The sequence below is a fragment of the Panicum virgatum genome, chromosome 8K (genome assembly GCF_016808335.1).
Source record: "Panicum virgatum strain AP13 chromosome 8K, P.virgatum_v5, whole genome shotgun sequence".
NCBI classification, from domain to species: domain Eukaryota; kingdom Viridiplantae; phylum Streptophyta; class Magnoliopsida; order Poales; family Poaceae; genus Panicum; species Panicum virgatum.
Window position 1 is genome coordinate 47,504,419 of NC_053143.1, and position 16,200 is coordinate 47,520,618.

General features: G+C 44.8%; 1 protein-coding gene across 2 annotated transcripts; it reads right to left on the minus strand.

The window, feature by feature from the left end:
* Window positions 1-8,470: 8,470 nt before the first annotated feature.
* LOC120644933 (anthocyanidin reductase ((2S)-flavan-3-ol-forming)-like) lies at window positions 8,471-10,687 on the minus strand. 2 transcript variants are annotated; one of them, XR_005663994.1, is made up of 7 exons: window positions 10,270-10,687; window positions 9,823-9,989; window positions 9,529-9,732; window positions 9,290-9,449; window positions 8,932-9,151; window positions 8,582-8,815; window positions 8,516-8,548 (listed from the first exon to the last, which is right to left on the minus strand). XR_005663994.1 is itself a non-coding variant. In XM_039921676.1 (6 exons), exons 1-6 carry the CDS (start codon window positions 10,391-10,393, stop codon window positions 8,668-8,670), a joined length of 1,023 nt encoding a protein of 340 aa, XP_039777610.1. In that variant the 5' UTR covers window positions 10,394-10,687; the 3' UTR covers window positions 8,471-8,667. The 2 variants fall into 2 exon arrangements, 1 of the variants encoding a protein (XP_039777610.1); XM_039921676.1 differs by having other exon boundaries at window positions 8,471-8,815.
* Between the last annotated feature and the right edge of the window lie 5,513 nt (window positions 10,688-16,200).

The window sequence follows — 16,200 nt, forward strand, 5'->3', positions numbered from 1 at the left end:
CACATCTACATAATACAAGTAAATCACATCTACATATTCAAACCCTGGCCGCGCGCCGGCCGGCCTCGCCGCGGCCACCCCCACGCTCGGTGCCCGCCTCCCCAATCGCGATGTGGGGCCCGCTTCGTGGCTCGCGGCGGCGGGCAGCCACAGGGGAATGGGCGGCGCGCGGCAGCAGGGGATGGGGCGGTGCGCGACAGCCAGCCGGCTGAGCTCCGTTGTCGTGGATGGCGAGCGCGGCAGCACGCGGGAGCACCCGACGCGACCGAGAAAGATGGATGGAGCAGAGGAAACAGGGGCCAGGGGCAACATGAACATTTTCATTGCTAGGTCCCACTTGTCATGGATCCTCTACTGTTATCTTCTAACGGCACATGGACGGAAGGGTACACGGGTAAAAAAAGGTTAGCGCGAGGGCATACAGGTGCGAGCCAACTTTTTAGGGGTACAAAAGTCAACAACAACTTTCATAAGGGCATATTGGTTAAAGACTGCTACCGTCCCATCTCCGCGTCACGTTGAGTACTCTCATCTAATTTCTTAATTCTCAATTAGGGTGTGGGATAGCATCGGTCATCACATTTCATATTAAGGTTTGATCATAGATAAATTTTCTCTTTATTGGATACCATGAACTCAATCGTCTTTATTAATTCTTAGTAACGCTTTAATTCTATTTCTGATTTGTGAAAATGAAGGTCCATAGCTTTATCATTTCTTCTAGTCTTAGAAAATATGATCTGGGGCTGAAACTGCAAGAAGAAGAGCGTGGCTTGAATGGTTCGCTCAAACTCAGAAGATGGTCTTGATTTTTTTTTTGAATAGAGGCTGCCCCCATTTCCATTGCACACAACGGAAATACAGAAGTTTGAACAGACATAGTATCTAGAAAGAAAGGAGAGAAGGGGGGGGGGGGGGGGGGGGGGGAGCTAGGGCCTAGAAGGGGAAACCTAGCGCACATAACTTTTCTGACTTGATTCAAGCCAGGAAGCTATACGAAGCCTCGGACAGAAACATGCTTAGTTATTACAGTTTAACAAGTCTAGAAACTAAAAGCCTGGGAACAACATCATCCCATCGTAAGGACTGAAGCAAAGACTGGATGGAGAAGCTGCACGCTTTTTCCTGCTTGTTTGCATCTTTTCAAACACCTTCGTCACCAGGTGCCTCATCTTCACTTGGACTTTGGTCAGCAGGCGGTGGAAGGATCATTCTTGGGGTAGGACGACCCGGGGCGGCCAGCATCTGACAAGCCAGTGACATCAGAATCCCGACGCCCTTCATGATCTGGGACTGGACCTCCTCCTTGTGTAAACGCATGCATCTGAATGCTAGCAGGGATCCAGTTTCGGCACCAGTTCCAAAATTGGGCTACTGAATTTGGAATGTTAATAGCACCAATGGATCTAGCAATAATATTCCAAACCACTTTGGCTGTAGGACAGGTGAAAAACAGGTGATTTATGGATTCCATATTGTCACAAAAGCTATCGGAGGGGTTCCCGGGCCATCTTCTTCTCACCATGTTATCTTTAGTCAAAATCGCTCCTTGTTCAATTAGCCAAAGGAAGATCTTAATTTTGTAAGGTAGCTTTGCTTTCCAAATTCTAGAGGAGTCGCCACCATCATCACTGGTTAACCTGTCATAAGTTGATTTAACAGTAAAAACACCCTTATGAGACCATTTCCAAGACACCTTGTCCTGATTTTGAGTAATAGGAACACCCAGATAATGCTGTTTCAGCACCTCCCATTGTTCTTGTAAAACTGTTGGTAGCCATCTTCTAAAGGCAATAAGGCCATTTTTCTTATAAACTCACCAATAGAGATATTCTTAGAGTCACTCAGCTCATAGAGCATAGGGAACTTGGTACAAATAGGTTGATCTCCCAGCCAGCAGTCCTGCCAAAAGAGAATATTTTCCCCATTCTGCAGCTCTATTTTTCTGCCTGCCATGTATATGTGTTTTACTTTCAACAAATCTTTCCACATAGGAGAGTCATCCCATCTAGGTTTGACTGTGCTGACCAGCCCATTTTTCAAGTACTTGCTTCTGACCAAGGTTTGCCAGATTCCATCCTCATTTTCCAGCTTCCACCACCATTTGCACAAAAGGCTTAAGTTCATTTTCCGAATGTCTTTAATGCCCAGGCCTCCTTATTTCTTACTCTTGCACAGTACAACCAATTTAACTAGATGATATTTCCTTTTCACACCACCCCCTTACCAGAAAAAGATTCTTCTCTGTTTATCAAGATCATCCACCACTAATCTTGGGAGTAAGTATAAAGACATGTGATAAATAAAAGAGTTGGACAGAGATGAATTGATAAGGGGTAGTTCTTCCAGCAATGGACAAGGAACTCCCTTTCGAAATGTCCAATTTCTTCCCATTTTTTTCTATTAAATGTGCCCAATCAGCTATATGTAGCTTGCTGGGGCTCACCAGGACCCCAAGGTATTTAATAGGAAAGTGGCCAATTTGATAGTTAAAAAGCTCCGAGAATTATTTCTTCAAATCATCATCACCATTAATCAGCACTATTTCACTTTTGGAGAAGTTTATCTTAAGGCCCGACATGACTTCATAAAGATAGAAAAGGAGTTTCATATTCCTTGCTGCATCTATATCATTTTCCAGACAGATGATTGTATCATCAGCGTATTGAAGGATGGCCACCCCTTTGTTAATCAAATTGTTGGCTAAGCCAGTGACCAGACCATTACTTTGAGCTTGTTTAATCATTCTCATTAAACAATCAGTAACGAAGTTAAAAAGTAGAGGTGAAAGAGGATCACCCTGCCGCACTCCCTTATGGCTCACAAAATAGGGTCCAGTCTTATTGTTCAGTTTAACACTAACCGTCCCTCCCGAAATGACCTGATGTATCCAGCCACAACATTTATCATTAAATCCTCTTTTTTTAAAGCTTTCCAGGAGAAAGGACCAGTCAACCTTGTCATAGGCCTTTTCAAAATCCAACTTGAGAATCACCCCAGTTTTCTTTCTCCTTTTGGTTTCATGGAGGATTTTATGCAAAGCCATGATCCTAGACATTATATTCCTTCCTTTCATGATAGCGGTTTGTTCAATGCATAGAAGTTTTTCAGCAAAAGGGGAAAGTCTGATGGTAAACACCTTACTGATCCATTTGTAAAGGAAGTTAAGAAGGAAGATAGGGCGAAATTGTTGAATTTTGGAGGCTTCAGAAACTTTTGTGTGACACCCTAGGTGTCTGCACAATAGAATTGCATTTATTTTATGCATCATGTGCTTGTTTTACTTGATCAAGGACCTTATTGCAAAATTATAAGGTCAAATGTGTAATTATGATTTAATGTAAGGTCTTTTCTATAGTTTAATTTGAATAGGGAGAGCAAATATTGCTCTTGTGGAGGGTTTATTTGTAAAATTTAGTGTAATCATTGCTTGGCAGAAAATTTTGCTTTTTAGTCTGAAATTAAACTGAATTTGCAATGGAAAAGACAAAAGTCCATTAAATTCAAAACCCTTCCTTTGTTTTCAAAATAACTCTTTAACCTTTGGTCAAATCAATTTTTGCACAACATCAAAGTTGTAGATCTTGAAAAGTTGAACAACTTTCATGTTGGGAACTTTTTCATTTGAGCCCTAGTTTAAAAGTTATTGTGGTTTTACAGTAGGGTCCCTAGAATTTCCTGAAATTGCATTTAGATCCAGGTTCTTCTTCCTCCTGCCTGCCTCTCTGCTTTAGCGCCGCCGGCGCTGTGCAGTGCCGCCTGCCGCTCAGGGCCGGCCCCGGCCACCTCCTGCTTCCCCATCGCCTCACGTGGCACCTCCACAAGCTCCTGGACCCACCTCCTCTCGCGCTGGACCTCTTCTTTCCTCGCCACGCCACCCCGACGATGCTCGGCGGCCGCCACCTCGCCGCCGCCGTAGACAGCACAGGATAGAGCCCCGCCGCTCTCTCTTTTGCATGCCTCAGCTCCCAGAGCACCTCCGCATCATTTTCCCCTCCTTGCCTCGCCCGCTCCCCACCCCAACACCCTAGAACACTGTCGCCGCCGTTCTTCTCCGCCGCCGCCACCCTGCTCACCGTGGCGCCGCCGCTACACCACCCCCATTGCCCATTTGAACGTCGCTACCACCTTCCCAGATCTCCAGTGAAGCTCCTAGGCCCGGCTTCTCCTCCCAATCGCCACCGGAGCATCGCTGCACCAGAGCAGACCGCCGCCGTCCGCACCTCTCCGTGGAGCCACCGCTGCAGGCCACCAACTCGAGCCCCAAGACCTTCTAGAGGTAGTCCTCGGTTCCCTCTCGCTTTTCCCCAGCAGGGCCCCCACCGCCGGTGCCTCCCCTCGCCGAGAAAAGCCGCGCCCTTCCCTTGCTCTGTTCTGTCACGGCCAAGGACCCCGGCTGAAAAGAAACAAAAGTTCAGGGTCCTAAGTGAAAGATTTACATGAAATAGAGAGTCCCAAACAGCAAACTTTGAAAATGCCTACAAATTAGTAGAAAAATCAGAAAAATTCAAATCCAGATGTTTTGGAATCCTTGTTACAAGAACTAAAAGTTTTGTTACAGGCACATGTTCAGTTTTGTTCTAGGAGTTCTACATAGTAATTGCACGTGATCTTTGTCTCGATTGTGTATTGCAGTATTACTAGTGTCCGGTAAAAATTTGAAACCTTTTTGACATCGTTAGCTAGGTCAAAGTTTCAAGATTCTTGAATATACTAGTTTTGCTAATTTATCTGTGCTGGTTGAAATACTAAAGTTCTGTGTGTCAAACTTTTTCCTTGATTACTTGTTACTAAAACCTTGCTGTTGCCCAAGTTTGTGAAATTTTCGATCTGTTTAACCATTTCTTTGATTTAATGATTGTTATGTAGGCTTTAATTGTGATAAATAGTTTAATTCCTTAGAAAATTCTGAAAATTTTTGTGAAACTCTATTTATATCATGTGTTCATGTTTGTAAAATTTAGGATCCATAAACACTATATAACTTCCTGTACTAATTAGTTTTATCATATGTGGTTTATTTTTGTCTAATTTATTACTTCAATTTTATGATTTGATAAATTCTGAAAATTTTATGGGACATTTATAGAAATATGATGCATGTTCTAAGAAATTTTGATCTTAATAAGAGTTTTGGTTTGTTCTGTAGAATTCAATCTTTTTCTAAGTGTTGTCTGAGTGAATGAATTGTTCTGAATAATTGGCTGCATGTTTTGATATGAAATTTTCAGGATTAATTAATATGTATACCTTATATTTAGAGTAATGTTTTCTAAATTTCTTGCTATTTTAGTACTGAGTTGTTGATTTATTAGCAAACCATGAATTGCAAGCTATAGGAATCAACTACAACTTGTTTATGACGTTAGTGAGCTTCTTTTGTGCTGTTGATCATGATGCCTTGTGTAGTTAGAAATGTTAGTTATCTATTCCATAAATGACTGCCCATGTGTGTGTTAATTTTGTTTGCTTAGTGTTAGCTGCAGCTTCACCTTATCGTGTGTATGTTTACAGTATTGTTCTTGCATCACATATAGATACGACTGTTCTAGCTGACGGGACGTACGAGCTGATCCCGGAGTCTGAAGGAGGTGATCTAGAAGCCCAGGTGAACACTGCTGTACTAACTGAAGCCCCGGACCAAAGTTCGGAAGAGCCCAAGGCTGAAATAGTTAGCGACTACCGAGAAGGCAAGCCCCGGACATAACCCAGTATTTCAAATTATTACAATTTATCGTTATTACTTACTTGTGCATTTACATTTCTTAGGATTTGAATTGAAACCCTAGATGCATGATCCTAAGAATCTATGTACTGAACACTAGACTTGAGTCCGCGTATTTGCTATGCTTATAGGACCGGTAAAAGTCGAGTGATTGCCTGTCACTCGCGAGCTCTATAGGAATTGCTTGTTTACTTTCTGTTATCAATATAAGGACGACGGACGGGGTCGTGTTCGATATCATGACCTTGGGTGAGACCCCGTCTGTGTTGATGAAATCTAATAAGGTCGCGGTGTGTGGTAGCGGTGGTTAAGTTTTTGAACGTACTAGCCACATGCCGTAAATATGGTACGCGGTAAGCCTAGTAGCCGATTGGACCGGGGAGTGGATATACCTATCACTCTCTTTTTAGAGATATGTTTTTATTTGTTATTGTTGATAAACACCACGGGTGCAGGGAGGAAGTTTGTGCCCTGTAGTCGGGGAGAGTGACCCTATCCACAAGCCGGAAAGAAAGGCAAACGGTTGTTTGGGAACGACCCGATGTTGTTCCAGACGTGTGTGTTAGGTTTACCTTGCAAGGTTGAAATTCGATTCGAATCATCTGCTTCCCACAGTTTGGGACTGCTTGATCCCTTTGCCACACAGAGTAATAAGAGCAACAATATTATGATCAATCTTGATGTTTGCTTAAAGTTCTACCATGGTTGAATAGGATTAGTTGCTTACATAGAATGGTTAATCAACTAGAATATGGAAAGCTAAAATATGAAGTAAGGACCTACTCTTTATTGCTTTTCAGCAAAAGGAAAACCAGAGCCTCACAGAACCCTGCATAGTCTAGTTAGGTGGGCTAAGTATACCCGTTGACGGTTAAGTCTTGCTGAGTATTAGTATACTCAGCCTTACTGTTGAAACCTTTTTCAGGTATGAGTTTTGAGGATCAGATCGCTAGTCTGACTTGGCCCTGCTCTTTGACTTCTGGCTGGTCCATAGAATGGGATCCGTCTTCGGCCGGCAATGACCCCGATGAGTGATACCTTGCTTGGGCTAGCTCGGTATACTTTTGCGACGTGTTGTAGCCGTTGTGTTTTCTTTCCGCTACTTAAACTCTGAACCTTAAACTTTGGACCTGTAATATTACTTTGAACTTGTGTAATAACTACCATGCCTGTGTTGTAAAATTTGTGGTTGTAATATCTCTGGACTCGCCTTCGTGCGGGGTATGCTTGTTCGATCCGAGATCCGGTGGTTGTATCGGGACGTTACCCGACAGACCAAGAATTGTTCCGTTTGAAGTGCGTTTGAGTCAGTGTTGCCTTTATAGTAATGGCTAGCTCACTTGAGCCGGGATAATTCAGGTGGTTCTGCCACATTTTGGCAGTAAAGTAATTATTCCATAATTTAGTCTACTCACATCTAGCTTTCCTTTGTGGAAGTCATCAAACATCTCAATTATATCTTCTCTGATAATGTCCCCGCAATTTTGATAGAATTCTTTTGGAATAGCATCAGGACCAGCAACTTTATTGTGTTCCATTTGAAATAAAGCATTCTCGATCTCACTTTCAGAGAAGGGTCTGCAAAGGAGTTCACTGTCCTCCTCAGAAATCTTTTCCACACTCTCCCATAAGGATGAGTTTGAAGGGATAATGTTCCCAATAGCAGGACCAAACAGAGATTTATAGTGGATTCTTTGTTTCCTTTTCTTCCTTTCCGCCCGAATGTGGAAGCCCCAACCTTTTAAAGTATTGTTTGAATTTTTTAAGTTTTAACTGAATTCTGTCAGATGCAGATTCTGCATGACAAGGGGCTTGCCAAATCTCTTCAACTTTAGGTTTAAAATCTGGATGAGATAGCCAAGATAACTCAAATTTGAACGAAAGATGTTTCCATGGATTATGGTCAGATACTTCTCTAGGAAGTCTGTGCATAGTCAAACCAGGGAAAAGATCCTCCCAGTCTTTACTGATCAAAATCCTATCCAGCCTCTCCAGTGTTGGATCAGACTAGTTGTTAGACCATGTGAATTTACCATTTGTCATTTTAATGTCAATCAACTCATAAGCAGAAATGATAGCATTGAAGTTATTTGAAAACCTCTCAACAGTCATCTGTTTATTTTTTTTTTCAAATGGGAATCTAATAATATTGAAATCTCCCCGATGACCACAGGTTCTTTATTCCTACTGCAAAAAGAGGCAAGTTCACATAGGAAAGAGTCTTTCCTTTCTTCCTGTGCTGCTCCATAGATAGTAATCAAGTTCCACTTAATCTTGAGATTTTTATCCCAAAGATTCATTTGAAGCATGAACTCACCTTCCGAGAAGGCACCCACATCTAAATGCTCAATGCTAACCCCAACAAGAATGCCCCCAGATTTACCTCTAGAAGGTATCCACTTCCAGAGATAGTCCATCATGGGATCAATTTTTCTCAGAGTGTTATCCTTAATGTCAGACTGCATAGTTTCTTGCAGCCCAATAAAATGAAATTTATTTTCAGCAATCAGATTTCTTAGAAAGGAGGAGACATCTTTTTTCTTGACGCCTCTACAATTCCACAAGAGGCCTTTCATTTTTTTTCTTATTTTTATAATTTTTTGGCTTAGAAGAGGGACCATGGATTCCTTGGTCCCCTACTTTTGCATTTTTTTCACAGTAGGGATTGCCTTGCTTTTGCCCTTTTCTTAGGCCCAGAAAGAGTAAGTCGTACAACGGGTTTTGGTTTTCTTTTTGGAGTGATAATAACAATGTCTTCCAACTCAGAACATCCTTATTTTGCAAGAAACAGAACTCAACAGCTGGTAATTCATATACTTAGACCTTCCTTGCCCTCAAAAAAAAAAATACTTAGACCTTCCTTGTTTTCTGGGAATCATTTACTTATTTTGCAAGCACCTGGTTTTGGAATTGTGCTCACCCCAGGGCAGAGAGGAGCCTCATTAGCTGGAGAGAATTCCCACGGTCTGGCCGTACTCGATCATCTCGTCGTACATCCCATCTACCGTCTTGTACTTGTACTCGAACCCTTCCCTCACCAGCTTCGCCGACGACAGGCGCACTCTCGGCTTCTCAAGCAGCTCGCCGGAGCTGCAAAGCAGAAGCCCAGCCAGGATCACACATCACTACTCACTTATCCTCACTCGTCAGTGTAATTTAACGCAAGTTTCAGAGTTGAGAGCTCGGAGAACCCGATTCTTTCTTACAGCAGGTTTGTTTTCACGGGGTACCGCGGGTACTTGTGCGCCAGGAAGCGTGCGAGCTCGAGGATGGTGGTGTTGAGGCTGGAGCAGAGGTACCTCCCCACGGCCGCCGGCTCCTCGGCGACGAACAGCTCGGCGCGGCAGACGTCGTCGACGTGGACCAGCGCCACCGTGCCGGACCCCCTCTCGATGCCTCTCAGCACGGCGAACTCCGTCTCGTCGCCTGAGATGGATGGTCATCAGGCGGAGCTCAGAAGGTCGATCGCGTGGCGTGAAAAGGAACGGGTACGACAGAAAATCGACAAGTTCTTCCCGTCGTCTTCCGGCCGGTCTGCTCAGCAGATCACGCTCGTGGCCTCACCGGATAGAAGGGAGAGGCAGATGGGGACGCTGGTGCGGGCGCTCGGCGCCGGCGCGGCGCCCACGGTGACCACGGGGCAGACGGTGACGAGGCTGATGCCGTGCTCCTGCGCGAACCTGCTCGCCTCCTTCTCCAGGAGGACCTTGCTGACCGGATACGCCTGCGATGCCAACGCCAACGACGCCGACGCCATTAGCGAACAGACCCAACACTACTCAGGATGAAGGAAGGGCGCGTACCCAGAAAGGAGGCTTGTTGGCGGTGAGGTAATCGACGTTGGACCAGGACTCCTCGTCCAGCACATGCCCGTCGCCTTGCAGCTCCGGCCTCGTGGTGACTGCGCCCGCCGACGAGGTCAGGATCACGCGCTTCACCGTCCCGGCCTTGGCGCACGACCTCATCACGTTCAGGGTTCCCCGGACAGCGGGCTCGATCAGCTCTACCTGCCATGCACGCACCGTGTTCGTTTGGCCAACTGGTGGAGCAACAAGAAAGTAAATCTCAAATCTACAGCAGAACAGTATTCCCCGTACCTCAGGATTCTCCGACTTGTGGTTCATGGGGGCGGCGACGAGGAAGGCGTAATCGCAGCCGGCGACGGCTTCATCGAAGCTGCCTTCCTCGTCCAAATCTGCGCGGAGGACCTCCAGCTGACCAAGCGCCTGCAGGTCCTTGAGGTGGGAGTTCTTCGCCATGTCATCTGGAGGGTTTTCAGTATCAAAGCGGCAAGATCTTGGATGATTCATACCAACTTATATTAAGATTTTAGTGACCAAGCAAGAATAAACGATCATACTGACACATACTATTCTTTTCCTGCACGAGCAATTATAATTTTTTTACTCCAAGATGACAAAATCAAAAGCTATTCCGAGAACACAAGTAATTACTTCCGTTTTTGCAACGACTCCTAAGATTTCGCTCGCTACAAGAAACAAGAAAAGCACAGATATGAAAAAGAGAGGATCCGTGAGTCAAACCGGGGTTCCTGACCGTCGTCTTCACGGCATACCCTTTCTCCAACAGCATCTTGACGAGCGCGGAGCCGATGTACCCGCTGCCTCCGGTCACGCAGGCCATCTTCTTCCTGCTGCCCGCCGACATCGCCGCTCACCTTGCTCCCCTCACCCCTCACTCCGGGCTCGCTCGCTCGCTCGCTCACCTTAACTTTCAGGAGAAGATGCAGTCTGCTGCGCAGCTTGTGCATGTAAAACTCTATTCCTCTTATTAATATATGCCGGCAACTTGTCCGGATCTTTCAAAAAGATGCAGTCTGCTGGAGGAAGAGAGATGACGATGGTCAGGTCTCAAGGCGCTGCTTGCTTCGTCGTCTGTGGGCAGAGCACATGGAGGCAAAAGGGCGATGGTCAGAACTCAGGACTGTGTAGACCCACGTTGTTTGCCTGATGCCGTCATTCACTCATACTCCCATCAGCTATTATTGTTTTTTCTTCGTGTGACGTTTAGCTTTCTATCTCCCTGTTCTTCATTGAATCATTTGATAGTAAACTGGATCTCTTTTTGACTGGTGGAGATCATTTTTTTGTGTGTGTTACCCTAGTTGACATTGATTGTTAAATGATATCTTCCTTTGTCACATTAGCAAAAAAAATTAATGTAGACAATCTCTGCAAGTTGTTCCTTTTTTCTCAAGAGAGAATGACACTATACAAGATAATGGGGAAGAATGCACTTTCTAAATAAATGTGTAGAATTTTTTTCCTCGAGATAAATGTAAGCGTAGCAAAATCCCTACTATAAGTGCACAAAATATTGGAAATTTTTTAATATGTGGTTTTAAAGTTTTGGATCAAGGACTAAAATGTTTGAAATGCGCTTGAACAAAGTTAGAATTACAATGTTTTGGATTTAGCTGTACAAAGTTTATGATGTGCTAGCAGAAAGTTTCAAAATTTTGAGTGGAAAGTTTGTAATTACAAAGTTTTCAATCTTGGAGTATAATGTTTCAAATGAACTAGTAAGAAGTTCTTGAATTTGGAGTGCAAAATTATGAGCTTGTTCTTTTGTAAAACTTTTTTGACTAATGAACCCAAAGTTCCTAAATCCGAAGTACGAAGTTACTATAATTTGGACCGCAATGTTTTTGGCATGTGACTTTGAAATGAGGAGATGTAGAATGTTTTGAATATATAGTTCTAAAGTTTTTCACTTCCAATTACAAAGATTTTGGAAAACTCCTGAATTTGGATCGGAATGCAAGGTTTCAATCATAAAGTTGGTGACTTGGGAATACAAAGTTTGAAACAACCACGTAGTAAGTCATCTTTAAATTTAGAGTGCAAAGTTTGGAGTTTGTTTGCTAAATTTTTTTTATCCTAATGACTTGAAGTTCATGAATTCTGGTTGAAAAGTACTGAATTTGAATTTCAAAGCCTTTAATCCATAGAAAGTTTTCATGTAAAGTTTAAATCCACTATGTAGAAGATTTAAATCTATGTGAGAAAACTGATCAACGATTAGAAACGAAGAGTAGGACATCTGGACATGCATGATATTGACAAGCCAAAGTGATAGACATGTAAATTGAGAAAAGGACAGGATACTGGTAATTAATTAGCGCCAGCTAGATCCTCACGTACCCGATGGAAATCTGAGCCAGAGAAAAATGAAGGTTACGAGCGCTGCCGGTTATTGACCACTCTCGCTCGTTGCTACCAACCTCCGGCGCACGTTCGCCGCCATCATGTACCAGCGAATGCTCGCCAACTAGCAGTCCCGGATTTTGAAGGTAGGCAGCCACACAAGAATATAGAAGGGTTTTGTCGCAAAAGAAAAAGTAACACGAAAGACAATTTCTTGGCAATTTTGTTACGGGCAAGTGGTTTACCAGTATCGTAGGCTCATTTTTAAACCTCCACGCTGACTCACAATGCAATGCGTAGGCAAAGGAGAAACACGGCACCAAGACGTTTCAGTTTTTATAGTGAAATTATCAAATTCAAGTGTTCTAGAAATTGTGAAAGGGCATGTAGTCTAGTGGTTAGAAGAGTCTCAGTAGTACTTAAGGTTCTGGGTTTGACTCTCCGTGATAGCGAATATTCTAGGATTTAACAGCTTTATGCTTTCAATGGTAGGCGACGTTCCTGTCGATAGCGAGGCGTCTGTGGTGACTTCATCAATCTCGAGAATTTGCAGGCTCAGTCTTCGAAGATACTCATAGGGTATGTCAGATCCGGAGCTACGGAACTGTGCACATAGCATAAAATATTCAGAAATAAGGGATACCTTATCTATATTGTAATCTACCCGCTTGCGAGTAGAATTAGTCGATATAAAAGGAAACTACTTGAATAGTGTTCGAGTAGGACTCCTAAGTTAGAATCGAACTAGGATTCCAAGTAACCCAGTCCCTCGGAGTATATAAGGGCGGGCAGGAACCCAAAACACAACCAATCTCAGGCAATACAACAAACATCCAGGAAGTATGATGTTACGCAACTCATGGTCCGAACCTGTCTAAAACCTTGTGTTGCGACCTTCAAATTCCTGATCTCGACGGCACCCTGCCTACAAAACCTACCACCTTAGGGTATCCCTAGGTGGGCGTGGTGGTAGAACACTGACAGGGTAGACACAACCAATCTCAGGCAATACAACAAACATACAGGAAGTACGATGTTACGCAACTCACGGTCCGAACCTGTCTAAAACCTTGTGTTGTGACCTTCGAGTTCCTGATCTCAGCGGCACCCTGCCTACAAATCCTACCACCTTAGAGTATCCTTAGGTGGGTGTGGCGGTAAAACACCGACAGGGTAGGGTTTGTGTACGTGTATTCAGAGGGGTGAGTGTGCGTGCATTGTGAGCATCTGAGTTGTACTGTGTAATTTCAAAAAAAAATTCTTAGAAATTGCTATTAATATTTGATCTCTACTACTAAAAAAACGACCGGGGCATATTTTTTCGTCCCCACTAACTCGGCAGTTTTCGCCATCCTATTTTCGTATCGTCACGCCGTGATTTGGGATGTCCGATCATGTTGCGGTTTTAGCTGACGCGATCGATCCGCTTGGGATTTATGCCCACATCGTCCCTCACCAGCTCATAACCGCAACTTTCTCAAAAAAAAAAAATCATAACCGCAGCAACTGAGAAGACAGCGTCGCCGCCTGTTGTCTCGCTGTGAAGAACAGATCGTTGCCGCCTCCCTACCGTCCAAACTTCGGATGCCACAGTATATCTCCGCGGTGAGCAGGGTATAAAACGGAACGTCCTCGATCTCCTCTCTCTTTTCCCCACTTTCCCGACTCTCCCATACCCTAAATCGCAGGAAGTTTGACCGGCAGCAAGCTCTTGTCAAGAACAGACCACCGCCGCCTCCTTGCCGTTCAAATTCTGGCCGCCACGGTACACCTCTGCGGCGAGCAAGGTATCAAACAGAATGCCCTCAGACCTCCTGAAAGTGATCCGATGGTTAGTCTAGGAGGAGGAGGGAGTGAATTAGACATTTTTAAAACTTTTACATATGACTCCAACTAGTTTGCACAAAATTTAAACTAAATCAAGCTATCTAGATGTGCAACTATGGTTCTTCTAGTGTGAAAACCTCATCCAAAAAGAGTTTTGCAACCTATACCCAATCCTAGTAAGATACTACACTAAGAAAGTAAAGGCACACAAGTTGCAATATGAAATGCGGAAGCTTGAAGAGGAGGGATGAGAGGAAACAAACTCTCAACATGAAGATTTATCCCGTGGTTCGGATTGCCACAAAGACGCCCCTACATCCACATTGTTGAACCACTCACGAAGAGTATTGCTTCCCGGCAATCAAGTCTCTTCCGTGAACACAATCACGGTCACATTGATCCCGCTTTCCACTAAGGGAGCTTGCCCACGAAGGATGGGTCTCCGTCCCCCGCACAATATTGTCGACGCTACTCCACACCAAGCCGGAGGGTCGTTGACTTGCCGGCGAGCCATCAATGCTCCAAGGAGGCCGGCGCACCGAAATACAAGTTTGGTTCACTATAGAACCAACCACAAAGATCTCAACCTTGCTGGTACACTCACTCAAGTGCTAATTTAACACTCACACTCACAAAGCTAGTGCTGAACCTAAGGATATAATCAATATGCACTTGGGTTGGCTTGGAGGTGTTCTTCAATGTGTATGAAGTCTCTCTAGTCTCCAGCAAGCTTCAAATGGCCGGGGGTACCCATATATATAGGCCACCAACTCAAGAGAGCTGTTACTAGCCATTAGCCAGTTTTCTGCGTAGCCATCGGAACTTCCGATGCATAGGGCATCGGTTCTTCCGGTCACTCTGCGTTCTGAAGTAGCCGTTGGCCTCTCTGACATGCTGCAGCAACTTCAGGGACCATCGGATGAACCGATGATAGGGCATCGAAATTTCCGGTGACACTTGATCTTTATATAGCCGTTGCACCTTGCTGACGTCATTGCACCGACGCTTGCTCCGGTGGCCGTCGGTTCTTCCGGTGCTGAAGGCTTAGTTGCAGCACGCTTGACATCGTCTCTAGACAATAGTACGTTGATTACACCGATGTTTGTCTTAACACCATCGGTTCAACCGGTGCTTCACTTGATCTTCCTTTGATCTTCATTTGGCGCTCAGACTTGCACCGTGCCAGGGCGTCGTATCTTCCGACTACTATCGGATGCACTGATACTTCATGCATCGGTTAAATCGGTGCCTCTGTTTTCTGCAGAACTCGTCCAATTTAGCGTGTTCTTTGAGTTCTTTCTTCGTGTATTACTTTGTATGGCCTTTTTACTTAATCTCTGGGATCTAGAAATGTTCACTCAACAAAACCATTAGTCCCATTGATTGTGTTGTCGTACGATCACCAAAATCACTCGAAATGGCATAAAAGGTGCCATGTTCGTTATCCCCCACTTTTCCAGCTCTCCCATGCCCTAAATCGTCGGAATTTTTGCCAGCAGCAAGCTCATGTCCGCCAGCCATGTTTGTTATCCCCCACTTCCCAGCTCTCCCATGCCCTAAATCGTCGGAATTTTTGCCAGCAGCAAGCTCATGTCCGCCAGCCATGGAGGAGCCTGAGTTTTTGCGTTGTAGCCCCTGAAAAATAATATTATTCAGCTTTTTTTCTTCTCTCTTGCGATTTATGCATAAAACCCCCTAAATCTATTATATCTTTTCACATATCCGTGCTCATTAAAGCCTTCCAGGTGCAGAGAGGGGCAGAGGGCAGGCGAGTAGGTGGCCGGCAGGGGCAGAGCGCCGCCCTTTGAAGGCGCGGAGGACGGATGGCTGCGGGCAACTTCTACCTTAGCGCAACCGGCGGCCAGGCAGCAGGCTGGCGGCGGGCGGCGAGGGCGGAGAGTGGCAGAGGACAGGTGAGCAGGTGGCCGACAGGGGCAGAGCGCCGCCCGCTGGATCCACAGAGGCGCGGAGGACGGAGGGGCCGCAGGCAACGACTGCCTCGGCGCAAGCGGCGGCCAGGCAGCAGGCCGGCGGCGTGTGGCGGCAGGTAGAGCCTGAGCAGAGCAGAGCAGGCGCCATGGCGCCAGGGGCATTTAGGCAAGCCCACCAAGCCGGCAAGCGGCTACCGAGCCCTTAACCATCAAAGTTAGTGAGAATTAGTATATACAGTTTTTGTTGCCCGTAATAATGCACGGCTACTTAACTAGTAAAGATAAAATAAGAAAATTGTAGTAACAGGGTTTGGGTAGGGGACTGCTGGATATGCTACTAGCCATGTTAGTTTAAGGGGAAGTTTTGATTTTGCTCTCCCCGTCACTCAGTTTTCATTACCGTTGGATCTATATTTAATAATATTTTTCTTTCATCGCTTGCGTTTTTTATTCCTATTTATCCCACTGGCTGCCACGGTGCCACAACATCCTTTTGTCCATGATAGGTTTCAAAAAACATTCTAAAAAGATATCGTCAAAACAAAAATTC

Bases quoted from the DNA above. Each gene is read 5' to 3' on its own strand.
- LOC120644933 (XM_039921676.1), bottom strand. From the start codon at position 10,393: ATGTCGGCGGGCAGCAGGAAGAAGATGGCCTGCGTGACCGGAGGCAGC. The intron at 9,152-9,289 runs GTGAGGCCACGA...CATCCATCTCAG, and splicing joins CTGCCTCTCCCTTCTATCCG to GCGACGAGACGGAGTTCGCC. The intron at 8,816-8,931 runs GTAAGAAAGAAT...TCTGCTTTGCAG, and splicing joins CCCGTGAAAACAAACCTGCT to CTCCGGCGAGCTGCTTGAGA.